The sequence below is a fragment of the Daphnia pulicaria genome, chromosome 2 (genome assembly GCF_021234035.1).
Source record: "Daphnia pulicaria isolate SC F1-1A chromosome 2, SC_F0-13Bv2, whole genome shotgun sequence".
In the NCBI taxonomy this organism is placed as follows: Eukaryota; Metazoa; Arthropoda; class Branchiopoda; order Diplostraca; family Daphniidae; genus Daphnia; species Daphnia pulicaria.
This window is the reverse complement of record NC_060914.1, coordinates 3,224,598-3,251,902: the sequence shown is the minus strand read 5'-3', so window position 1 is coordinate 3,251,902 and position 27,305 is coordinate 3,224,598. Positions and strand designations below refer to the sequence as shown.

At 42.3% G+C, this 27,305-nt stretch overlaps 3 protein-coding genes across 3 annotated transcripts; 1 reads left to right on the top strand and 2 right to left on the bottom strand.

The window, feature by feature from the left end:
• Positions 1-1,074: 1,074 nt before the first annotated feature.
• On the bottom strand, positions 1,075-4,247 carry LOC124326922. Its single transcript, XM_046785639.1, has 5 exons — positions 3,763-4,247; positions 3,553-3,696; positions 3,321-3,493; positions 1,195-1,394; positions 1,075-1,126 (listed from the first exon to the last, which is right to left on the bottom strand). The coding sequence occupies exons 2-5, from the start codon at positions 3,596-3,598 to the stop codon at positions 1,075-1,077; spliced, it is 471 nt and encodes a 156-aa protein (XP_046641595.1). The 5' UTR covers positions 3,599-3,696; positions 3,763-4,247.
• A 5,531-nt stretch (positions 4,248-9,778) lies between these two features.
• Positions 9,779-11,993, bottom strand: LOC124327525. The gene is made up of 3 exons (XM_046786492.1): positions 10,149-11,993; positions 9,871-10,091; positions 9,779-9,806 (listed from the first exon to the last, which is right to left on the bottom strand). The coding sequence occupies exon 1, from the start codon at positions 11,838-11,840 to the stop codon at positions 10,797-10,799; it is 1,044 nt and encodes a 347-aa protein (XP_046642448.1). The 5' UTR covers positions 11,841-11,993; the 3' UTR covers positions 9,779-9,806; positions 9,871-10,091; positions 10,149-10,796.
• Positions 11,994-25,109: 13,116 nt separating this feature from the next.
• Positions 25,110-25,785, top strand: LOC124326921. Its single transcript, XM_046785638.1, has 3 exons — positions 25,110-25,271; positions 25,393-25,538; positions 25,648-25,785. Exons 1-3 carry the CDS (start codon positions 25,127-25,129, stop codon positions 25,783-25,785), a joined length of 429 nt encoding a protein of 142 aa, XP_046641594.1. The 5' UTR covers positions 25,110-25,126.
• Positions 25,786-27,305: the final 1,520 nt, after the last annotated feature.

Below are 27,305 nucleotides of genomic sequence, written 5' to 3'. Positions count from 1 at the left end.
TAGGTGTTATTCTTATGTATTGGAAGGATGCTCTGCAGGAATTGTAGAGGACGACGATGGTATTTTTGTGCCTACGGGACCACCACACTATCATGCCAACCATAAACGCGAGATTCACCAGATGATGCTCGTTCAAGCTATCAGAGTGAGGCTTCATAATGAGCCACGGTCGATAAAGGAAATCTATGACGAAGAAGTTGAAAGGTATGGGTCCATTTATACTTATATATTTCTAAGGCCACCTACGTTTTATGATAGAAAAACTATGTTGCCTCCTACATTGCCTCACTTCAAATCTATTTAAAATTCAGAATGAACATCAGAGATGTTTCATTTGCCACAATACGCTCTACCCTTCAACGCGAACGGCGTTCTCGGCAGCCACCTAATCCGCTATCTGTCATCGATGCCGATAACTTAGTCAATGAATTTCCCACGTACAGGTAAATAACAATTTAATTGAATATTGTGCATATTGCACATATATATTTTTTAATAATTTTCTTTTGGGTGTTAAAAGCTTTTAATCATTTTGTTTTAAATTTTATTAGCAATTCGTTATCTGGAAATCAATTTTATCATGGTATGGTGACAGAGGGCAACGAATATGCGCTGATATTTATAAGTCCTGGAATACTGCCTGCATTGCGGAACGGTAGAGAAATGCACATCGATGCAACATTCTGCATAGTACCATATTTGTTTTATCAACTGTTAACTATGCACGTTATTGCCTACGGACAGGTGATAATTATTTAATATATTATTATAAGAGTATTCGTTAGAGTAATACGCCTTCTTTTACAGTGTTTTCCTGTCGCGAATGCTTTAATGACAGCTAGGACTACTGCGCTGTATGAGCGAATTATTGAAAGAGTCAAGTCTGTAGCAGTTCAAGAAAATAGGGCCCCATTTGAACCTAACCTCATGATATCTGATTACGAAGTAGCTATTCTCACAGCGATGGGATCTCAGTTTCCAAACGCCAGAGTTTGCGGATGCTATTTCCATCAAGGACAAGTAAGAATTACATTTTAATTTTTAACATATGCATGCATGTTTTTCTGTCCTTTGTTAATCTGCATTTTTAATTTTTTTAACGGCAGCGGACGTGGTAGACGTTTCGCTATTAATGAAAAACAAGAACAAATGTTGTAAAACTGATATTTAGTGAAATGAAATTATTATTCTTACGTAGAAGTGGGAGCGACGGTAGTAGTAACAGCAGCCGTTGTAGAAACTGTAGCAACGGTTGCGCCAGTCACTGATGTCCGAACAGCAAATAAGATGGGTTTGTTGTTGCCTCCTGGCTGATTGGTACGAGCCCGCATCTGTCCCTTGAGCTGTTCTTGAATGGCAGCTAGTTGTTGGGGAGTAAGGGAACCCCATTGCAGATTCTGCACAATGATCTTCTGACCTTGAGCCGTCTGTATCACTTGCATCAAGGGTTTAGCTGGCTGCTGTTGGCCGGCCACGACTACGGTTGGTGTATCGCCCGTTTTGACCACGGATGCTAAACCAGCGGAAGCGGGAGTTGCGGCCGGCCGGATAATAACCTGTTGACCGTTGACTGAACTTAGCTGCAGTTTTCCAGACGCTAGGTGCTGAGCCAGCATTGCAGTGTTGGTACCAGCCGGCAAACAATTTGACTCGTTGTTTTCTGGCCAGCGACAGTTACAGCTTTTTGAACAACAACAGTTTTGGTTCCTGATCCGTGGCTGGCTGCAGTAGGTTGGACTTGGGTCTGTGCTTGAGCTGGCGCTGGTTGGGCGGTTATCATAGGTTGAGCAGGTGAAACGATTGTAAAGCGGCCATCGCTTAGTTTCAGAAGTTGCTGGCCTGGTTTCAAGCCACGAATTTCAATCTTACCGTCGGGACCGCGAGAGATTTGCAGTTTATTAACGTTAGGTGTAGCAGCCGCGACGCCAGGACTAGGAGCAATTAGCACAGGCTGGGCAGATCCTGAAGGTGAAGCCACCGTCGTCTTAACAACTTGAGATGTTTTACCATCTTTGGTGATGAGAATGCGCCGGCCCATAGGACTTCCAGTGGCCCCAGACGGCGTAGACAGCAACTTGTTTCCAGGCAACGCAACTTTGTTTCCAGCAGGAAGAGTTAGACGGACAACACCAGTTAGCGTTCCAGGAGTGCTGCTCTTCAGTTGATGGGCAGTACGTTGGGCGCGCAACTGCTGTTCGGCCTCCTGAGCTTTGAGTTCCTCCATCGTCATAGGTTTGCCTCCATTTCCCATAGTCTGCGGAGTGCCTTTGAGTCGAGTAAGATGAGGCGTAGAGGGGGTAGTACTAGCTGCAGCTGCCATCGCAGTGGCTTTTTCAATACGCTCGTGGTACTGCTTAATGACCCAAAGGTCCAAGCGATCTTCATCCACCCATTCCTCGGTGACAATAGGTTGCGACAATTTGGGCGCTTCCACCATCTTGGGCTTACGCAATCCGGAATGAGATGGAGTGACTTTCCTGACCGTATTGGGGACATCGAGTGGAATAACCACACGCCGTTGAAAGTACTGTGTCAAGTTCAAGAAACCGCCCGATGTGACGATGCTTCAAGATATCGGTGGTGGTAATCTCCGTGTCGGTGGTCGTTTGGTTCTTACTGTCCATGCCCATGTTGCCAGATTTGGTCGCCATTTCTTCCCAACGGAGACACGCCCAGAGTATTCGAACTTGCAAAGCCAACGGGCTCAAAGACTGGAGGCCTTTTGTGCGGAAAAACCAGACATTCTTGACCAACGGCCTGGCCGATGGGTATATCCAAGCCGGAGAGTTATTCTTTGGGCCGTGGTGGAAGCCTTGAACGTATCCTTGTCCGTGACGTCGGACTAGATGCTACAATTCGTGACCTGGCAGGACGAAGATGGTCCGTTTGTTGCTCTTTGTCATATATTTGGACATCATCGGGAATTTTACAGGCGCCTTTTTCTTTTTGGATCGAATCTCGTCATCTGCACGCTTTAGTGGTAGAGGACCCTGCGTCAATTCGTTCGAGTAAATCCGTCTTTTAACTAGTGCAGCTTTTTGCTTCGCTTCTTCTTCTTTCTCTTGCAGGATTGCAGCTTCTAGAGGTTTAATGGCCCGGCAAGTGGGAGAGTAGCAACTGTCACCACCACACTTGTAAGAATAGCAGCGCACGAAAGTGAGCCGGTGCTTTCGTTGTTGTTCCAGTCGTGCTTCCATATCTGGCATGGGCAATTTGCGATTTGTGGCGTTGACTTCCTCTTTTTTGAGTGGCAGCGGGGTCTTTTCGGTTTTGAGAAGATTTTTCTCTTCTGCCGTCTTCAATTTGAGGCGCCAATTGAGCAACGAATCTAACTTGGCTTTCTTGGCGATTTTAGGATAAACACGACGGTCGGTATCGTTCATAGCAGCACAAACATCAACAACTTCCATCGCTGGATCAGAAGATGGGATTTCATAAATTTTGACGCCAGTTGCCGGATCACACTGAATGTAGCGAGATTCCGAGCCTTCTTCTATTAAAAATACAATTCATTAAAATTCATCAAAAGAATGGCCACAACCGCAAAATTACCTGGAGAATAGTGATGATTCGCCAGGGTCCAGCTCTTAATCCGCATTTCCTGGCATCAAGACGTCGTAAAAGGCGAGTTGCGGATAACCATAGCCAACCCCATTGACCGTGAAGACGAAGCTCTTCACCTTTGTGCTTCCAGATCTGTCGAAAACAATGTGAAATCAATTAGATATGGATTCGAATAGAAATAAAAATAGTTTCTATTACCTGGTGCTTGAAGCCTTTTGGGTAATGGACGGTGTGTAGTCGATGCATCTCTTCTTTCAGTTCTTTATCCTTCTTCTCTTCTTGTCCACCTTCTTCCGCTCTTCACGTTCAAGTGCCGTCTGCCGTTGAAGTCGAATGTGGCCAAGTGACTCGTGCCAAACGTAAGAGAAAACAACCGGGCGGATGCACGCAACCAGGATGGAAAGGACACGACCGAGGTCTGTTGGCGAGACGCTTTGATTGACAGCTTGGATCCAAGACTTTCGCATACTCCCAGCCCAGCTAGGATGCATGAAAATAGCAGGCAATTGTGAGTGCAGTTGGAGCAAGGTGGAACGAACAGTTTGCTGCATGATGGTGCGGTTGCCAAATGTACTACCCAACCACTTAAACTCGCCACAACCCGTAATGGAGAAGTTATGCGACAAGTAACACTTGCGGTCTCTCTACTCTACTGCCTGGTTTTTGTTGAGCGAAAGTGGATTACTCGTGTACTGGTTGACGTACGTTTTGTGCCGTCTGGAAAGAAGTCTGTATCAAGTCCGTGTAATAAGAAGGGAGCCGGGTACAAGCAAGACTGTGTGTGTATCCTACACTTGAGTTCTACCACTGGCTCACATAACGGGGGGGAGGGGGAGACATCATTGCCAGGTCATTCCATGTTCTTTGTTTTCGGATTATTTTTTTTTCTTTTGTTTTTTCTGTTTTGCATTGTGATTTGATTACGGGCTGGGTTCTGACATGGGTCGTATCAAGTAGCTAAGATCTCAGCTCAACTTAGCTTGGATCACTACTTGATAAATTTTCTCTCGTCTGCTCACTGATTTAAATCGATACATATATCGTCTTGCTTTATTAGTCTCTTTGTGGGCCTAAACGTTCCAAATCCTTCCGTTTGGCAAAAATAATGTATTTTTATTTTTTTTTGCTTGTATTTTTTTTCCATATAGGAAACATTATCTTAAAAGAATCAAAAGTCCTATCGATAGCTGAATTACGCATTTATATTTTGCGTTCCGTTATCCGTAATAAATTGTTTTTAAAATAAATTGTAATCTTCTTTATTTATACTTTTATATTTATATTTATAGTTGCATTCCATGTATTTATTTGAAAACAATTTTGCAGCATTTCATATTTCATACTGCCAAGCAGACGAAGTCAATATAAAAGACTACGTTATACGACGACGTCTGCTTGGCAGTAAAAATTCCCTGTAGATCAGTGATCCAAGCTGAGATCTTAGCTACTTGATACGACCCTGGCAAATGGGGAAAGCATGACACTATAACAGAGGATGGAAAGAAGGAAACTTAGGGGTTGATAAACATAATGCAAGTTAATTTTTGTTGGATCTGTTGCGGATTCGGGCAGAGCGACGGGGGGCTTCGGCTGTCGGTGTGGCTGGACCATCCGGCGTCGGCGAATTGGGGTGGAAGTCGTTGAAGGTTGTGCTGGGCGATCCGGTGGGTCATGAACCGATGGTGCTGGTGTCGCCAAAGGGTAGTGAGGACGCAAAAGGCGACGATTGCGGCGGAAGAGCCGACCAGCTGGGGTCTTGACTAAATAATCGCGGAATGGGCCGGTTTCGACGATGATACCAGGGGTTGACCAGCGTTTATTTAAGTGGTTCTGGATGACGACGGCATCGCCGATGGAAAATGGAGGGAGAGGGTGCGCGCGCTGGTTGAAATGAGCGGCACGAAGAGTGCGGGCGCGCAAGGCCTGCTTCTCAAGTTGTACGACCGATTTTTGCCATTGGGGTGCGAAAGCGCGGCGGTGGGCCGGAAGGCAATCTCTGACGGGCCGATTAAAAACTAGCTGGGCGGGTGAAGCTCCACCAGACAGTGGTGCGTTGCGGTATAGTAGGAGGCCTTTGCTGAATTGGTCCATGTCGAAGGAGCCCGCCGACCACGATCCGCGGATGAGCTTTTTCATGCTCTTTACGGACACCTCCGCAAAGCCGTTAGATTGCGGGTACCCTGCCGAGGAAGTGCCGTGGCTGATGCCCCATTCACGAAGAAAGGACTGAAATTCGTCAGCAGTGAACTGGGGCCCGCCGTCCGACCAAAATTTGATTGGTGCACCCGCGCCAAAGGCAAAGAAGGAGCGGACAGCGTCGACCACCTTGCGTGCAGAGGTGTGTTTGTCCGGAAATGGGACGACGTGGGGCCATCCGCTGAATTGGTCTGCGATAATTAAAAAATCGCGACCGTTGTGGCATCCGAGGTCGAAATGGATAAACTCGAACGGCCGCGATGCTTTCTGGTGGGGCAGCAAAGGTTCCGGCGGGTTTGACGGAAGATGTTCAGTGCAAGTGGGAAAAGCGCGGGCCGCGGTGATGATCTCGCTGTCCATGGACGGCCAATACATGGTTTGACGGGCCCGTTGCCGTAACTTTGTTGCGCCCTGGTGAATCAAGATAAGATTTTTGAGGACCTCACGACGAACGGCCTCTGGAATGACGACACGGCAGCCCATCACGATGATATCGTCGTCTTTGTCGATGGCGAGGAGGCTTCTGACGCACCAGAAAGGACGAAGGGGCAGCGGTAAGTTGCATTTCTCGTTGGGGAAACCGGTTCGGATGACGTCACGTAAAGCAATCATGACAGGGTCAACCGTGGCGGCACCTTGTCGAGGAGCGGGTCGCTCGTGCAGGGGTCTAATCCGTCGATGGTGGATATCAGCGCCACACGGGTGGAGAATGATGTAGAGCATTCCGCCAGTTCATCCACTGGATATGCGGGGCGGATAGGCGAATGCGAGAGGGCGTCGGACATTATATTCTCCTTTCCAGGGATCCAGCGGGCTGTGAATGCATAACGCTGCATTTTTAGGCGTAGGCGCAGGATCCGTGGGTTGTCGAGTTTGTCCAAGTTGTAATCGTTTAAGATCGGGATGAGCGGCCGATGATCCGTGAGGAGGAGGAATGATGGGAGGCCTTCCAAAAACTGCCGGCACTTTTGCGTGGCCCAGGCTGCACCCAGGCACTCCAGCTCGATCATGGCGTAGCGTGTCTCCGCGTTGGATAGAAAACGTGATCCGGCCTGGACCACGTTCCATTTCCCATCGTGATTTTGTTGACGGAGGATAAAACCAAGACCTCTCAGGCGGGAGGCATCAACATGGAGGGCCGTGGGTAGTGCTGGGTTGTAAAAGGACAGCTCGGCGGAAGACGACAATTCGGAGCAAGCAGCGTTGAAGGCGGCGTCGTGCTGTGTTGTCCATTCCCACTGAAAATTCTTTTTTAGGAGGGGGGAAAGGGGGGCGAGTGCCGCTGCTAAGTTGTCGGAGAAATTGCCCATCTTCTGGCATAGACCGTGGAATGCTCTCATCTCCGTGATGTTGGTGGGGGTAGGAAATCGACTGATGGCCGATAAGAGTTCGGGTTGGGCTGGAAGCCGGTGTTGTTCAGGATATAGCCGCCAAACAGAACGGACGGCTGGGCAAACTGGATTTTACCGGTGTTGATGGCGATTTGGTTGTCGGCAGCGTGCTGGAACACTTGCTGGACGAGAGAAATGTGCTCCTCGTATGTCTCGGAGAATATGAGGATGTCTTCAATTATCCGACGGCAATTTGGAATATCATCGAATACAGCCGAAACGCGTCGGCTGTAATCGTCGCCGGCGTGGCAAACTCCGAAAGGCAATCGGCGGTACATGTAGCGGCCGAACGGGGTAAAGAAGGTGGTCATCGTCGCTGACTCGTCGTCTAATGGCACCTGGTGGTATCCCTTTAACGCGTCGATGACGGTGAAAAAGCGCATCCCGGCCGGAATCGAGCGGACGGCCTGGAACGGGGTGGCCGTTTCGAATGTTGGCCGGATGATGAAGGCGTTAAGGGGGGTAAAATCGACGCATACGCGTATGCCGCCGTCCTTTTTTCGGAGCGATGACCATAGGGTGGACCCATGCTGTCGGCTCGGTGACCTTGCAGATGATTTGTTGCTCCTCGAGCGAATCAAGCTCTGTTTTGAGTTTTTTGAGCAACGGGACGGAGACTGGTCGCGAACCTCTCATCGCGGATGGTATGGCACCGTCGCCTAACTGGAAGTGGCATGGAGGGCCTACCATGGGGCGACATATACCGTCGAAGATGAGGGGATGGGCAGCCATTAAATTTTTCAGCTTATTAGCTTTCTCTAAATCCGTAGGATGGGCTGTGATTTGTTGAACGCGCCAATGGGGGTAATCCAGGGGTAGGATGCCAAGTTTTTCTGCGTTTACTTTGATAGAACTGGTTGCTGGAGATTTTTAAGTACGTGAATGGTGGTAAGTACTGGCGTGCCTCCGTTGACGGGTCCTACGCTAATGGTTGCCTGGAAGGTGCCAAATGACGTTATGGCATCGCCAGTCGCCGTTACGGCTTGCGTTGTGATGGGGCAAAGTGGAGTCGCGGCGAATCGCGATTGGTGAAGTGCATGTGGTACGGCATCAATCGAGGCGCCCGTGTCGGGCAGGAAGAGCACTTCTGTGGGCGTGTCGCTGTCGGCGGGCGAGACGCTGGTTTCAATAAGTTCCCCTGGTAAAATGGATCCGATGACGATACTTCCCGTGGTCTCGGGTTTCGAAGATTTTCGTGAGCAGACTTTTTGAAAATGGCCTGTTATGCCACAGCCGCCACATTCTTTTCCATTGGCTGAGCATTCAGACTTTGGGTGAATCGGCTCCGCAGTTCCAACATCCGTGTGGTGGGGCACCTGCTGGTGAGCCACGCCGGAAGTTGCGTTGGAAAGCTGGGTGCGGGGAACGAGCAGCGGACTTTGGGTCGGTTTTGGCGGCATTGTTTTTTGATTTGCTGGATAGATGGTGGATCGTTTTTCCGAAGGTTAGCTGCCTGCATTAGTGTTGCTTCGGCCATGCGCAGTGTTGTTAAAGCGTTGTTGAGGGATAGTGTAGCGCCTTCCTGCAACAACTTACGCCGAACTTCATCACTGTGGACGCCGTAAATGATTTGGCCCAACAACCGGGTGTCCTGGCATTTGTTGCAACAATCCGTGTTGAATTCGCATTTTTGTGCGAGATCGCGCAGCTCGCAAACCCAACTGTCCACGGATTCTTTTTCACGTTGAATACGAAGGGCAAATTGTTGGCGCCAAACGTGGAAATTCCTCCCAGCGTTACACCGTTCACGAAGTTTTGTCGATGATAATATCGAGGTCACCAAGTTCGATATCAGACAGGCCCATCGTGCAGATGGCCTGTAAAGTAGGCTTCGATAAGCAAGACAGCAGGATATTTGCCTTATAGGCCACGCGGTCCGCTTGAGGAAGGGCTGTATCGATGGTAGATAAGGCCAAAAATATAGTCCACTGGCGCTGCAAGAGCTCAAAGGCGTCCTTATATTCGTCAAAATCGAACGGTGGCTGGGAGCCGTAGGGCTTAAATGGCTTCGGGGGCATGGTGGATGACGAAGATCTGATGCGCCCAACACGGAGAATGACCGCAGGCGGGGACGCGCAAAGAAGAAAACCGATCACACAAAAACAAAATGGCGGATGAAAAATGTGCTGCGGGATATGGCTGAGTTTGATGTAGCCTGTGATGCGTCACAACACAAAGGGTAATATAATTCACATCCACATTTCAGGTAAGGGTACACAGTGTAAATGGCGAAACACGGGGTAGTGCCGTGTGGTTACGGTTCGAGTTAAAGTGGGAGGCTGGTAGTGCCGTGCGCAACCACGTGGTGGGAGTCGGTAGGTAGAGTGTGCACGAGAACTTCACAAGGCGATATGAAAAGGTTTAGTCAACTAACAAAGGACACAGTCACGGTTCACGTGTGGGAGGAGGGGTGGTGACGATAATCAACTGCGCCATGGAAAGAAGTCTGTATCAAGTCCGTGTAATAAGAAGGGATTCGGGTACAAGCAAGACTGTATCCTACACTTGAGTTCTACCACTGGCTCACATAACGGGGGGGGGGAGGGGGAGACATCATTGCCAGGTCATTTCACCGTCCTTCCATGCCCAATTTAAAGATGACGTCTTCCAATAAACCAGTATTTGCAGTCCGTGTCGATCGAAGCCCAAAGATTCCTAAAAGAGAATACATGAATTAAAAAGGAATCCATCCGCCAGCATTGGGTTTCAGGATAATTACTTGTAGGCAGAGAAAACCGGATCGTTCAACGTCGCTTATACAATCAGTTACTCCTTTGCATAGTTGGGCCGTGCATATAGGACACTGCCAATCCTCGTTTGGAACGTACTCCAGTGGCGGATCGAGACAGTGGAGGTGATAGACGGCTGGGCATGTCTCACAGCAGAGCAAATCTCCAACTTTGTGGCAAACTCGACAAGTTTCATTATATTTTATGTTGCCTATAGATGAAAGATGAATCAGTACTAAGACCATTAAAATGATTAACAAAATGTTACCCTCGCTAAGAAACTCTTGTCGGACAGCCGTATTGCAGAGAAAATGGTCAGTAAGAAACTTGAGGAGGTTCAGACGGACGTCGCATGTAGTAAAAGGATATTCGCAGGATTCAAGTAAAGAGAGTGCAGGTGCAAAGGTCGGGTCAAGGTCGGGTAAAGATTAGAATTTCCAAGGAGGATGCGCACGTAACAATACGACACTTAACATTTAATAACAATTTTCAACATTTGACAATATTTCCGTAACACTACGACAAACATAAGAAAAAACATAGTAAACACCGAGGAAAACAATCCAATGTCAGAAATACACACTTTATGCAGAACTCGAGTAGTATCGAAACTTTTAAACGGCACTAGTGTTGTTTGTTCTTTCAATGAAGCGTCACAGGTAGACATTCACAGTAGTGTTGATGTCTTCGAATTTAAAACGATGTATACACCGAGGAAAACAATCCAATGTCAGAAATACACACTTTATGCAGAACTCGAGGAGCATTCAAACTTTTAAACGGCACTAGTGTTGTTTGTTCCTTAAATGAAGCGTCACAGGTAGACATTCACAGAAGTGTTCATGTCTTCGAATTTAAAACGATGGTCTAGCAGTATTGAAACGAACTGTGTTGCAGAACCATAGACTGAAGTAAGTTAAGGTAAATCTTCACACGGGAGGTTATGCTTTCGGACGACTTTAGCTGCGATGCAAGATAACGGAAGAACGCCCTGCAAGTAACTGGCCATCAGCTTGCGTAACTTGTCATTGGGGTATTGCTGAGGGAAGTACTTTATGCAATCCAAAGCAGCGTTTCCACTTAGATCGGTTTGATCTTTATGAAATTCTCCATCAAAAAATGTTTGGACGATAGTGGTGAATCTTGCAGCATGCCTCTGATAATCAAAACTCCAAAAAGCATGGAAGAATATTTCTCTACTTGCGAGTACGTGGAGGGGGCTGCGCCCATGTTGATCTACGGCGTTGGGGTCTCCACCGGTCTCCAGTAAGAGCATAATGAAGTTAAAGTCATCTTCAAATCCTCTGTAGTCCTCGGATGCCCTCAGCAAGAGTGTTGATTTGTTTTTTTTCAAGGTCTTATTTTCAAAATTGATTGTGTAGCTTTTGAGATGGTACTTTAATTTTTCCCTCTCAGCTTCCGATTTGGGCATCGATACCAGCAATTTAAGAAGAATGAGAATCAGCTGTGAAATTTCTTCAAGCTTGTCGGCTTTTGATTTGATCGTATAATCTTTGATTTTGATTTGATCATTTCGAGCGTCTTTGTGAACTTTCACCTGGTATACGAAAGAGAAAACTAGGGAAGTCATCAAATGGTCGAATGTCAATACTGTAGCCAGTTCGGTTTGAATCCGTTTTGGGTCCCTCAGCCTCAGGGTGTTGAAGAATTCGGTGAACGATGAGTGTACGACATCTTCCAAGTTCGTTTCATTTTTGACCAGTTGATCCAAAAAGTCTGTCTTCCCAAAGAGCTCAAAAAGGTGGAGGGATATGGTGAAAGCGCGGTGACGAGGTACGTTGCGGTCCGCCCATCCTTGAAGAGCGAATTTGAACAAATTGTTGACGAAAAAACTGTTCGGGTGGCAGTTATACTTGTTGGAAATACGTATACAAGTAAATAACGAGTGGATTTTCCATCTTTCTCTCCTTTGTGGGCACAAAACAAAAAGTTCTTCCATATTTCTAAATTCACATACATTTCCGAAAAGAAGCGTTTCCCATTGTGATTGAGGCAAGCTGATTTTCGCAATTCGATATTTATCCCGCAACACCGTGGCTTCATACCAACAAATCCAACCCAATTTTCGGAAGTTGGGTTTTCCTTGGAATACAAATGCAGCGCCGAACAGCTCCAGTACTTTAATGAACATCTCTGGTTCAATATCTTGTGGTGGCATCAAACAATCTGGGTTTTTTGTCTTCCCTGTCTTTAACACAACCCAGTTGTTTGGGTACTTCACGGCAAGGACATCAATGATGTGGTACAATAGGGTTTCTGGAAATAGGACGGGAAATCCTACAAACCTCTTTAGCTTACTCAGCAAGAAGTTGCCGCTTCTTCTCACATCTGCTCTTGGTTTGACTTTTGAGTTAGCCATGTTTGGTTTTGCAACATCTATCCTCTTTTTCTTATGAGGATTACAATGTTCTCCAGATTCAGATGTGACATCTTCCTTGGCTTTCTTTTTAGAACCCATGTTCTTCTTTTAATTCCCACTCTTTGGGTTGGTTGGACCCTCTAGTCTGTACTGTTAAACAGCCTTAGCAACACATCGTAAAGGTATTTTAACTTTGTCTTTACTTGAAAAATATAACAGTTTGCTGCATCGCTGTCAATTCGAGGGAAAATCTTGTTTTGTCGGAGTAAAATCTAAGCGTGTCAAAGTTAATTCGTGACGTGTCGGAGTAAAATCGACCCCTGTCGGAGTTGTTTCAAGGTCTTGTCGGAGTTGAGTTTTGTCGGGTGAAACTCCGTTTCCCCTTCAATGAACGTCCAAACTGGTAATCGATTTGGTGTCCGAAAATGAACGTCAAATGGATGTCAATCAAAGAAATAAAATAATTGGAAAAAAGAATTTCCCTCTACGAGTGCGCGAACTTTGGCCTTCACGCATACTAACCAAACGCTCTAATTATTATACCATTTTTGACCTGATAAACAATTACAATTTTATGTATTAATTTTACAAATCCTACACACTAATCAGAATAAAATTTTTATACGACTCCATAGTTTTAATTTTGAAAATCCTTGGAAATTGCAGCAATCGGTTGGTGACAAATCATAATCAAAAGAGTTGAGTAGCGAAGACAGTGATTTTGTACTAGACAATAACCTTTACCAAGAGCGACCAAAAGTCAGAAATTGAAGTTTCAAAACCCTTCCTTCCTTTCCTGCAATCGTCCGATAAGTAGGCTACGACCCGAGAAAAGAATCATGTCCCTATGTATAGCCTTTATAAGCTTTTATAAAAAATATATTTTTAAATTACCAATTTGAATTATATAGTCGGCTGGACAAATATATCGACTACAAGGACGACGGCCACCCAGGAAGGTATCGACGATGCCGAAAATCCTGAGAGAGTCCGGAGTCGAAGCCTGTAGAAGGTACGAACCGGAAGAATGCCAATCAAAATATCACCCGTTCCTCCAGCGACAGCAACTAAGCTACACCATCATAGTCGTAGAGCAATCTAGTTAGTTATTCACAAAAATTTTACACTGTTGCTTGTTGCTGATTTTGCATTTTCTCTATAACGAACAGATGATTCATCGTTCAATCGAGGAATGCTGTTAAACATTGGCTTTACTGAGGCTCTATTACAGGATAAGTATCCATGTTTCATATTTCAACGTTGATTATCTACCGGAGGATGACAAACATTCTTACTCATGTCCAGAAGATGGGAAACCACGGCAAATTGCTTTTGCAATGGACTATTGGGATAATGACAGGTATATAATATTATTAAATACTCCGCATTATATTTGTATGATTAATAGCAGATATACTGTTCTTCAATTTAATATAATTACAGGCCAGTCCCCAGATACATTTTCGGTGGAGTCAGCGCAATTTCGACCCATGATTTTCAACAAATTAACGGCTATTCAAATTTATTCTGAGGCTGGGGTGGTGAGGACGATCAGTTTTATTAAAGTATCTTATTCAATAACTTGACAGTGACCAGAGCTTTCGACGACCATCAGCCATCGCTCGTCCATCGTGCACGGTACAAGACGCTTTCCCACAAAAAAGCCGAACCCAATCCTGACAGGAAGAAGGATCCGTTCAGCGGATCGTGAGCGCTGTCAATTTTTTTGTTTTTGCGGTTTGGATTGGGGGAAGGGGTCGATTTTTTGGCGGGGGGTCGGTTTTTTGGGGAGGTGGAGTGAGTGGGCGGATAGGGGGTCGATTTTTCTACCGTGGGGGGGGGCCTTTCCCTTCCCTAGTTAAAAAAGTCGTTTGCTTTTCGTTTATTTCATTTTTAATGCCGTGTTAAGCAGACGACAGGAGAAAAAAAACACCAAGAGGGACCTGCCGCCACACCAGCACCTCCTGGTTAAATTAGGTTCATGTCGTAGAATACGCCGTCAATCAGAGTTAAATTCCAAGCAAAGATGGAAGTACCATCACCAATGTCATTGGTCATTGGTCGTCAACGAAAGAAAGAGAAACTCGTGGCGAATGCGGGCGAATGGTAATTCGCATTGTCGAATCCATCAGTTGCGATTTGAAATAAACAATGCAATTTGTTCCATTAATCCCATCCTGTGACCTGCAGAGTGCAGAGTCTATTAGTTTAACAAAAACTTGGAAAGGTTGTTGAAGGGGGAAAATGTCTACAAAACAAAAAAAATAATTAAAGGGTGAAGGTTATTATGGTGAGGTGAGGGATGTGAGGGATGTAGTAATTGATGGATGAACAAAATTTACAATAAAAAAATCAATAAGAATTCAATTATTATCAGTAAATGAAATCGCTGTAACTTTTTATACGTGCCATACCATACCCCCCCCCTTGATCATGGCCCGTCATGCTTGGTCGAAACACGACTTGCAGCAAGCAGTCTTGCAGGTGGCAATAAACAGCAGACACTTTCGACGTCATCGAACCGTTTGCACTGGATGGATATATGTATGCTTAGGTGGAATTTTGTGGTTTCATAGCTACACCATCATTACTCAAGTGGTTATAGCCGTAAGCTTCAATAAAACCTAGGTCTTATATCGAGCCTTATTGAGGTTTGCATTAGCGAATTCACGTTAGCTATAATCACCGGTTTCAGGTTATTCACATCAATCTCCCACGATATGGTCAAGTGAATCCAAAAAATTATGATTGAAACTGTTGAAAGAACTCCCATTCGAATTGTTGTTAGTTCGAGGTTAAAATAAAGAATCTAAACGGGATGCCAATCAACTTGCGGTTACCAACGTGAATTGATTCGAGTGGTAGTCCCTGCTTAGAGCCGATTACCGTTTATTAATAATTATGGCAAGTATCGGTATAGGCTTTTATATTCTTTCTCATACTTTGGAAAAATTAACCACGCGTTCATAATACGCAAACCCTGACGCAAACGCAAGTCAAAATTTCGTCGTAAAAGAAAACGAACAAGGAAGACGAAATAAACTATAACCTCGACAAAATGTTGTATCATGTATCATTATTCCGCCGGCCGTAAAAAAAACGCCTTTTTCGGCATTGATTGCAACGCCAAAAGTCAGGCCTGGAACAGCGTTCTCTCTGACCACATCGGCGTTTTGACCTAGAGCTCTGCTTCCTAAATAACGCTCTCTCTGTTTCAAATGTGAATCTTAAACTACTCTCACACAAGCCGTCTAACACGTCCTTTGTCAACGTCACTCTGGCTGGGGACTCCGTCTCCCTCAATTGTTTGCAATACCCGGCCTATCCGTCTCTTTCGGACCACCCTTTTATCTCTTTCCGTGTGCCCTTTGGTTGTCGTGTTTCCCCGCCTGCACGCACTGAGGTCCGACTTCAGTCTCCTCCCAACTGCAACATGCCTCTTTTTCTCTCAAACCTTGAAGCCTCCCTCGGTACCATGGTCAGTCCCAGTACTATACAGACGTTTACTTCTCCTTATGATATCGAAGCATTCATTGCAAATTTGACTGACTCTATCAAGTCGGCTGCTCTGAAAAGTAAACTCCCATTTCATCCCTCCCGAGCCCCTGCTAGGATGCCCTAGTGGTCCGATAATATGTGGTCTCTGCGTAAAAAGCTGAGAGACGCCTGCAAACTCAGTCGTGAGTCTCCCTTTCAAGGGAATAGAGACGCGTACAGTCACCTCAAAGCCGAATACCAAAGGACCCTCAGAGCAGGAAAAAAAGAAAGCTGGAAATCCTTCCGCTCCAATAACCTAAACGGAGATATTTTTGGAGAGTTAAAAAAGTTGACGTTATCCACCCCAGTAAACAATCATCCTTCAGAACTACTAATTGATGGAGTTTCCATTACCGACCCAAAGGACATACTTTCTGCCTTCAGCTCGCACTTCTTTCCGACTAACCCTCCAGATGACTCATTTCACAAATCCGCTCTGCTCTCCTCAACTACCTTCTGCGAAGCACCTCTCTCCTCTACGGAATACCTTGTCCTCCCTTCCGAAGTTAAGCAGGCCTTCGATAGTGTGCGTCTCTCTAAGTCCGCCGGCTTGGATGGAATCTCGTCCATCTGGCTAAGCCATTCCTTCGATTTAATCAAATCCCATTTAGCGGCCCTCTTCTCGGTTTGCTTTAACCTCGGCTACTTTCCTAATTGCTGGAAAACCGCCTCTATCGTCATCCTTAAAAAAAAACAATAAACCGAATTACCTTCACCCTAACTGTTTCAGACCAATCAGTATAATCAACAGCCTCTCCAAACTGTTTGAGAAAATCATTCTTGCTAAACTCAAGGCTTTGGCTGCTACGCACTCTTGGTTCAGCCCCAGTCAGCATGGTTTCAGGGCAGGTCTATCCACAGAAACGGCCTCCCTCTCTCTTATTACGTTAATCGAAGGCAACAAAAAAAATAAGATGGTCACTTGTTGTGCTTTTTTAGACATTAAGTCAGCTTTTGACGCGACCTGGCACCCAGCCATTCTGAACAGCCTAATTTTAAAAGGCTGCCCCCAGTTCTTAGTAAAAATTCTGGGTGACTTCCTCAGCTCTCGCTCAAGCACTTTGAAAAACGTTTCGGCCTCCTTCACTGCCAACACTGAGCTCGGTTGTCCACAAGGCAGTGTCCTCTCGCCGTTTCTTTGAAACATTCTTATGGAGGAACTGCTAAGCCTTAGTTTCCCTTTTCTCTTCTTTATTTTGGCGTATGCAGATGACATTGTTCTCTGTGCTATGGACAAAGACTTTGATACTGCTCTTGCCAACCTTCAAGCAATGTAAGATTCCGCTGTAGCATGGGGTCGTTCGGTCAAACTAACTTTCAACGGCTTAAAATCCGTCTTCATGGTCTTCTCCTCGAAACGAACCCTGCCGTCTTTGCCCTTGAAGGTTGAAAACGTATGTGTTGCACGTTCCCACTCATGCCTGTACCTTGGTCTAACCATCGATGACAAACTCAGCTGGAACACCCACATATCTAACAAATGCGCTGCGGTAAAAAAAACTTTTGTTCCTCATTCTAAAATGCTGTCGGCTGTCTTGGTGCCTCTCGCGCAATGCAATTTCTCTTCTATATAAAACAACCGCGTGATTCCCACTTTACTATACAACTGCTCTGTTTGGGCTTCGGCCATCCGCAGGAAGCGTGTAATTGCAGTCCTGAAATCCGCCCAACGCCCTTTTGCGCTGACCATTGGCCGACTGTTCAAATCCACGTCTACTGACGCGGCCCTCATTCTCGCCAACATCCACCCTCTGCACCTCAAAATCATCAAAACGGTTCTAAAGAGATCCATCTCTACCCTAGCTGCTCTTCTGCCACCCTCGTCATTACAAGTTGCTGGCGGTATCTCTGCCAAAATTCTAGCGTCTGAAGCTCCAGCAGGCATACCCCTTGGTCTGCACAGGAAAAGAGTTTTGCGGCCAGAAATGCTTCCCCTTTGGAATGTAGCCTGGCAAAATACAAATACGGGTGCCCAGACCCGCTTGTTCTTTCCCTCAGTGGAATCCGCCTCGATTTTGTCCTCTTCTAAGTTACCTTTCTTTCTCTGCAGCTTTCTCTCGGGCCACTGCGGTCTAAACAATTTTCTTTTTAAAATCAAAAGGTGCCCGTCACCACTCTGTCCCTGCCTGTCAGGGGAAGTGGAAGACGCAGCGCACATTTTATTTGTCTGTGTAAGTCACGTCACACACCGAGTACGCCTTATTGATTCTGTGGCTGAGCTAAAGCTTTCTTGGCCAGTCCCACTAGACGCCTTCTCCCAATCGAAAAGGGTCAATCCAGCCGAAATCAACAAATCGTTGGCGCGCTCATATTTTATAATGTAGCGAAATTTGGACAGTAGGTTTATACTGTCGAAAATAACTTGTGTTCCAAATTTCGTCCATTTTGGACGATTAGTTTTTAAAATACGGCAAAATGAAAATTCTTTTATTTCATTTTGCCGTAGTCCACTTTTCCCGTGCGTTTTTTGTTTTTTCAATTTGTAGACCCATTGTTTGCAAAACTATGTTTTTTAAATACATAGTTTTATGGAGCAGTTACACATCCTGCGTTGCGCATTCTCCGCAAATGCGAAAATCTCATTTGTGTCCAAGCTGGTGTGTGTCGCCTACAGCGTCTTATGGGAAAACCAACTTCTTCCCGTTAAAACAGTTGTTTTCTTACCTATAACTTTGATTTCCCCCCTTTTCTTCCTAACAGTGAATACTTTATTCATTTCTCTATTACCTAATTTTTATTTCTATCCCCAATTCCATCTGGTTAATTTTTAATTAATTTTTGTTTGTGACTGGTTTTTTTGTTGTCTCCTGTAGCAGAAGAATTTCGTTCTTAGCGTGGTCATTCTGTCTAGAAACGTCTAGAAACGTCTGCTACAGGAGACGAACAAAAAATCCAGTCACAAACAAAAATTAATTAAAAATTATTTGAGAGAGGTGTTATCTCTCGTTGGTTTGATTTAATTAGTTTAGTTTTAAGGTTTTTGACAAAAAATGGCGTTATTTCAGTCCCTTTCGACCTTGAGGGGCGGAGCTTCAGCTCTTTCGTTTCGCCGCTCTCAACCCCTTTATTCCCCCAGGCTAACGAGGGGAGATTTCCTCTCCGCGCGACTTTCAAGCACTCAGTTTCATTTCTAGATCATAGTGTTACGCATTCATTAAGAAAAATGGCAGTGAATAGTTCAAACAAGTGCTCGGTTGGCATTTTTATTAAGGACGAGTGCTTTCTTTCAACTTTTGTGCCAGTTGATTGCTCTATCAAATCTATTGATAGCTTAAGCGAAGATTTAAGAAAAACCATTTGTTACAGAACTAACATGACGACAATACCCTCGATATGTAGACATCATTTAGTGGCGTTCTCATCGCATTTTTCTAAATTCAAGCAATCAACAAAGTGCTCAAATCCTTTAAGTATTCATTGCGTCGACGGTGTTAAATCTCGAAATATTCCCAAGGCTGGGAAAAAATCAATTTCTCTGGAATCATGTGAGGCCATTAAGTGTCATCGTTCTGATCTTCACGTTTATCCTGGACAAAAACTTTGCACCACATGTATTAAACAGTTGGTGAAATTTAAAACCAAGGAAATTATGAAGAAATCTAACACGTCAGAGTCCGAGTTAGAGGACATGGAAGAGGCATTTGCTAACGAATTCAGTGATAACAACGATGTTTTTTCACCGATGAGACCCATGTCTCGATCACTTCAAGTTACATCTACGCTAGAAGTAACACCCGTCAACCTCGATCCCAAAAGATCCAAAAAAAGGCAATCAGATGTGATTATTCAGAAGGCAGAAAAAGTTAAAAATGCGTTTCTCCAACTTCACGAACCTCTTATAGGTGAAGAACTGTTACTTAGTTCGAAATCCAACATTAGTAATTGCGATTTTTCATCGGCTGATTATGAACAACTCATGGATGGCATAAAGCAAAAATGTCAAGACCTGAAAATGAAACCGGAGTCTTCTATTGAGATCATTTCTCTTTTAACCCTTGCACCAGTTTCGTGGAGCCAGCAACAAATATCTACCTTCTTTGGCGTCAGATCATCAGATCATCTAGTCAGAAGATCAGCAATATTGAAAAGGGAAAAAGGACTGCTGGCGAAACTGGATAAAAAGCAAGGACGACCAATAACAGAAGATGAAAAAGAAATTGTGCGTGATTTTTACTTGTGTAACGAAAATTCAAGACAACTACCTGGAATGAAAGACTACATCTCTGTTCGTACAGGAAAAGGTGAAAAAAACCAAAAAGTGCAAAAACGATTACTTCTAATGAACATCAATGAACTTTACGTGAAGTATAAAGAATACTGTGAGCATACTTTATATTTAAAATCCTGTGGACGTTCAACATTTTTCATGCTTAGACCCTGTAATGTGATTGAGGTTGGTTCTAGCGGATCGCACAATGTTTGTGTTTGTGAGAAACATCAGAATGTTCATTTAATGGTCGACACAGTTTGCGGCAGCAACAAAGAAAAACTGTTATTGATGGATAAAGTTGTTTGTGATATTTTAAATCAAGAATGTATGTTGAAGCGTTGCCCTAGATGTCCCGGTACGGAACCACTTAAGACCTTTTTAACAAACATTGTTGCAAACATTCCTGTTATAAAGTTTAATCAGTGGGAGACCACAGACCGTTCTATGCTGGTACAAAAAGAGTTGCGGAATAATGATTTTGTTGAAGAACTTGCTAAAAAAATTGACACCCTTACTAGCCATCATATTAATTCAAAGGAGCAAGGGAAATACTGTAAAGAGTTGAAGGCTAGATTGTTGGAAAATGAGTGTATGTTACAGGGTGATTTTTCAAAAAATTACTCGATGATAGCGCAAGATTCAACACAATCTTCTTACTTTAATCCTGCTTCTCAGGCAACCATCCACACTTATCTTGCAATTTTAAATGTTGCTGGTAAAATCAGTAATCATAGTATTTGCGTAATTTCGGACTACATGGGGTATAATACTGTTGCTGTATTTTCATTTTTAAAAATTGTGATTAACTACATCAAAGAAATTAATCCAAATGTCAACAAGATTATTCATTTCACAGATGGTGCCGCTAGCCAGTATAAAAATTACAAAAATTTCCTTAACTTGGCTTATCATAAAAATGACTTTGGTATTTCTGCGGAGTGGCATTTTTTCGCCACCAGTCATGGCAAAGGCCCGTGTGATGGCATTGGGGGTACTCTGAAAAGATTGGCTAGACGTGCAAGTTTGCAGAATAGGATAGGTGGCGTAGTAATTCAAACACCTGAATCGTTGTACGATTGGTGTTCTCGCAACGTCCATAACATTAAATCGTTTTTTGTTTCTCAAATTGATGTTCAAAGAAATGAGGATATGCTTGAAGAGCGATTTAAGTTTGGTAAACGGATTCCAGGCACTCAGTCATTTCATTCATTCATTCCCATTGACGGAAATAGAGTAGAAGCAAGGTTTCTATCAATTAGTAATGAATCGAAGATATTTACTGTAAATTCCCAACTGGTTCAAACCGCAAATTATGTTTAATATAATGATTGTGTGATTGGTTCCAAAATTGCATGTGTATATGATTTTGATGGATTGTGGTATATTGGTGAAATTGTTGAAAAAATTGATATTGATTGTGATTTGAAAATTGAGTTTCTCAAACCAGATGGTTATGAGGCTCAAAAAAGAGGTTTTATGTCATCTAACAAAGATGTTGCTTTTGTTAATATTTCTCATGTAATCAAAATTGTAAAAACTTTGAAAAGTAAATCAAAAGCTGGGAGAAACTTTCAAATAAATCTTTCTGAAAGAAAGGAAATTGAAAAAATATACAGCGCAATGATGTCGTAATACACTGTCAAACTTCAAAATTCACACATCGATTAATATCGTAGGGGAGACTGGAGTAAAACGGGACGGTTTTCGTTTGCCCCCTATATCTCCCCAACTAATTCTTTAATTTCGTTAAAATTTTTTGTTATGTATTCTTTATTGTAATGTACCCCCCATATTTTTTTTATAATTTTAAAATAAACCATTTCCCCATAAAAGTCCTTTAAAGTTTACTCAGATTTATGGGAGGAGCCTATTTTTTGGGGTAAGTGAGGACACTGGGGTGGGTGGTAAGGGACGTCCTCCGTTTTCGCCTTAAAATTCATTAATAAAATTGAAAAAAATTGAAAAAGTGTTCCACTGCATAGACTCTTTGAGTTTATAAATGTTTCAATTAAATTATTGTGTTAATGAACCTTTTTTCTTATATATACAAAAACCTGATTGGTCCGTAACTGTCCCATTTTAGGCAAAAACGGCTGTCCCAAACAACCCGATTATGACTCTTTTTTTAAAAAGTTCATACCGTCTAAACAAATTGGTCTAAAATTCTAATTTTTGTTTTAAACGATCAAGAAATGAATCAGCTTCATTTCAATATTAAATTTACATGCCATTACCGTTTATTTGTTTCTATAAACATAAAATGGCGGAGACAAAAATTTATAAATAAAAACCGTTTTTTTAGTTTTGTCAATAACTCATGCAGTTATTGACAAAAATCAACAAAATTTCATGCCGAAGTAGATTATACAGATTAACATAACATACTAAAAATTTTTAAAGTTTTATTAACATCTACTATTTTTCCCCCCACTGTCCCTTTTGACCCGGTGTCCCATTTTACTCCAGTCTCCCCTATACATTTTACATTTTAATGAGTTCATTTCTTTAATTTTGAAGCTTTAGCTATCCTAAAATGTTTTGAAAGTCGCGCGGAGAGGAAATCTCCCCTCGTTAGCCTGGGGGAATAAAGGGGTTGAGAGCGGCGAAACGAAAGAGCTGAAGCTCCGCCCCTCAAGGTCGAAAGGGACTGAAATAACGCCATTTTTTGTCAAAAACCTTAAAACTAAACTAATTAAATCAAACCAACGAGAGATAACACCTCTCTCATTTTTATATATAATAAAAAAGAATATCTCCTCTATAAAATTGTGAAAACGGCTTGTTAAAATTTTTGCAGCCGGGGGAGATATTGATTTTTGAAGAGGGGAGGGTATAAAAACTTTGCCCTGAAAATAGTAACCTTAAACTTAAAAAAAAAATAAAATAAACCAAAAGATAGCCCGTGTAAAACTGAATAAAACTATGTATTTAAAAAACATAGTTTTGCAAACAATGGGTCTACAAATTGAAAAAACAAAAAACGCACGGGAAAAGTGGACTACGGCAAAATGAAAAAAACGAATTTTCATTTTGCCGTATTTTAAAAACTAATCGTCCAAAATGGACGAAATTTGGAACACAAGTTATTTTCGACAGTATAAACCTACTGTCCAAATTTCGCTACATTATAAAATATGAGCGCGCCAACGATTCGTTGATTTCGGCTGGATTGACCCAAAACTCTATGGTCTGCGTTTGTCAAATTCCTATGTTCCATCAAAAGACTATAACCGCCATTACCTTTCCCATCTATTTATATTTTATTCTGTTCTCTTAGTTGCGTTTTTGGCCACTTCTTTTGTTTCTAATTTCTGGCGTATTCGACCCTGATGTCACCCTCTGGCTCTAGCGGGCGCCTTAACAGGACCGTGGCCGTAAGAGTCGTCCGTTGCTTCGCGGTGCTGGTGACATCCAAATCTGCATCTCGTCGCTCCGGACCATCTGGGGGATCGACAGCGGCAGTCTTTTTACTCAGTCTTTCACATCAATTTATATTTTATTCTGTTCTCTTAGTTGCATTTTGGCCGCTCTTTTTGTTTTGCGTGAGTCCCTCGTGCCTTAATTTCTGGCGCTTTCAACCCTGCTATCATCCTCTGGCTCTAGCGGGCGCCTTAACCGGACCGTGGCCGTAAGAGTCGTCCGTTGCTTCGCGGTTCTGGTGACATCCAAATCAGCATCTCGTCGCTCCGGACCATCTGGGGGGTCGGCAGCGGCGTCTTTTTAGTCTTTTTACTCAGTCTTTCAGCCGGAATGCTCTCCCCTGCCTAATAATATCGCTTGCCGCTCCGCTCCACTTTTTCCAGAATTCCAGTTCTACTTTCGATCTTCTGCCTAATTTTTCTTCTCGGTTCCCTCTCTCTTCTCCCATCCTCCTCTCTTATCCTTATTTTATCTTACACGTACTTTATCGTGTGCAACGTGTAAATGTGAAATAATATTACCAACTAAAAGACTGATATCCATCATGAAAAATCACCATCATTTAAATACGTGGCTAAGTGTCCCATCTTTAAAAAAGGAACCATCTTTAAAAAAAATTTTGCAGAACGATCTCGCTACCTTAGAATTTTTAGAAGCAAGCGGGGCATTAAGTGGAAGAAAAATGTAACTTTTTTTAAAAAATTATTGGAAGGTCCAACACATTCACGTTCTGTTCCCGCGACATCTGTGAAATCAACTTAGGCTATTATTATATAAGGGCGTCGAGAACGTTCGTCGTAAGCTAACGGATTGCAAACCAAGAAAAAATGTGTAAAACAAAAAATGTTTAACACATGCTACGAATTCGTTCTATTAGCCCATCCCAAGTAGGCTATAAAGTTGCGCTTCGTTACGCCGCGTTGTCGCTAGTGTGAAAGTGTTTTTCATTTTTTTTTTACTATTCAGTCGACGGGAAACTGGTGGTTGGGCATCAAGCTGAAAACGTTTATTCCCGAAATAATATCAACTATAGGTATAATATGTACGAAAGCAACATGAGTGTTTTGCGCAAACAGTTTAAAAATGGTTTTGCATTGCGTAAATTTTTGATTTGTGTCATTTCGTTTGTGACTCTATTGGCCATTTCCGTTTTATACACACCTGCTCTTCAAGACCGTAATTTTCTAGTACGCCTATTAGGTCCATTTAAATCAACTTGTAGTTACGCTGCTGACCGAAGAGGTCCTAATCAAAAGATCATCAGCTATTCTCTTTATGGGAACTTTTCTGGGCATGATCATATCAGAAAATATGTACTTCCACTTAAAGAAACCCTCAATTCGATAACTTCAATATATCCAGGTAAATATAAATAATTTAAGCACCGTTCGGTATAATTCAGATTTAAATATTTTCACGAAAAAAAAATTAGGGTGGATTGTTAGGATTTATCACAATTTGAAAAAAGACGACAGCCAAAGTTGGGAATCGTTCAATAGCCATTTAGAAATAGGAAGTCACGTCGATATTTGCAATGCCACAGAAGTTGTGGAAAATCGAAAATTGGGAACACATCTAGGTGCCGCGACCTGGCGTTGGGTAGGCTATATAAAAACTTTTAACTTTAACTGTATCATTTTTCTTTATATTAGTGCCTTCACGTATTATTTTACTCGTACAGTTACCTATTCTCGATGAAATGGTGGACACGGTAATGTCTAGAGACTCTGATAGTCGAATCATACCTCGTGAAGAGGATGCCGTTCGTGAATGGTTGGCCAGTGACCGGATTTACCATATTATGAGAGACCACCCGAATCACTGTACTAGTTTTATTCTAGCAGGTATATTCACTTAGCATTTGCTGATGAAAGTTGGCCGATACGTATAATAACATGGTGTACAATTCATTCAAAAGAAAAATGTTATCAAACCAACACTCACGCTGACAATTTTCCTTTTTAGGTATGTGGGGAGTCAAACTCAGCCAAGATCGTCCACAAATCGCGGGTTTGTTCCAGAAGATTTTAAACATGGAACATGAGGATTACTACGGTTACGATCAAACATTTTTGAAGGACTACATTTGGCCTATTGCGCAAACCAACATGGTGAGAATTTTTATAGAACAACTTCCGTGTTACGTAGTAAATAAAGAATTAAATAAATGTGTATGGCAGATGTATAAACTGTGTCTCTTTGGGGGTGCATGATTTTTAGGTGTCTCATGACAGTTACTGCTGTGGAAATTTTCCGTTCAGTCGGCCGTACCCTTACGGAAAAATCTCATTAAAACTCATAAAGAAATACATGAGAATAACCTTAATTCTCATTCATTTTGTCGTGATATTTTGGTGAGATTAACAGCAAAATATCATTTATTTGATGACTTTTGATGAGAATTTGGGACATTTTCAAGTTTAAAATCAGCCGTTAATCATTAATTTCATGTGAACAAAGTGAGAATTATGTTATTTCTCATCTAAATATAAATGATTAGTCGCGTAAATATAATGATATCTGACTGAGGGTTCACTGTAATCTCGCTTAATTTCTCTTTTCACCACTAAAATGTTAATGATTTTCTCACTAAAATTTGAATGAGAATTTGAGCGCTTTTAAATGAGATTTTAATTATATAAATTGAAAAAAGATTTGCCCTGACCAGGAATCGAACCTCGACTTCCAGGGTGGCTTGCCAATCTGCTAACCACTACACCACCAATTGATGTTATATTTGAAGCTTTTTAACGTAGAAATTAATAAATTGGTTAGTTTAGTTAGATAACAACAGGGTTATGGGACTTAGAATAATTTACACAAAAAACACATACCAGAGTCAAATAGAAATTGCACTCAAATTTACTTAGCGCGTGAAAAAACTTAGTAAAAATTTCTATGATGCGTTTTGACATACCATATAATCAATTGGTTTGTTTAGTTAGATAAAAGCCAGATTTCGGGACTTAGAATAATTCACACACAAAAAAACACACCAGAGTAAAATAGAACTTTCACTCAAATTTACTTAGCGCGTTAAAAAAAAATAGTTATCCCAGCCTATCTTGTGATTATAAAAACATCGTGTAATTTTTGTGAGAATTAGATAGCTACCATATATTTACGAATGGTATATAATAAAAAATGTTAAAGTTAAAAAAGAATTTAAAGTCAGAATATTTCATTCCAGGTAGTCCTATATACTTATTTGCTGATTTTAACTGATATTTTTAGGATTGTATTAAAAGAATACAAGAAAATATTTTGATGTCATATATGTAGAAATTAGTAGAAACTTTCCCTTGATTTTTCACACAAACATCATTACAAAACATAAGAAAATATTGACGATTAAATAGTTATAATTTCACTTTATAATCTGATCTGTGAATTGAAGCTGATTATTACTGACTTTTTGTTATGAATTTGAAGATTTTAAAGCCCAAAATTGGGTAAAAATAATACCAAAAAATCTTTTGATTCCTTAGTGGGAACTGATTTTCACATGATTTTAATGAAAAATCTCACTATAAAGCATTAGAGAAATGATTGATAAAAAGCTCTTAATAAATGATAATATACAAAATAATTATAATTAAATATCATGATCTCACACCTAATAATCATGATATTCCCGCTTAATAATCACTGTTTTTTGCAGATTTTTCATGTGAAAAACTGCGGAAAAATCATGAGATTTTATTGATTTTCACGTGAATTTATACAAGAATCTCTTGACAAAACATCAATAGAAATTAATGATTAATAACTCAGAATTTATGACAAATTACTTATTGATTATAAGAAAATATCATGATATTCCTGCTTAATAATCACTGATTTTTTGCAGATTTTTCATGCGAAAAAACTGCGGAAAA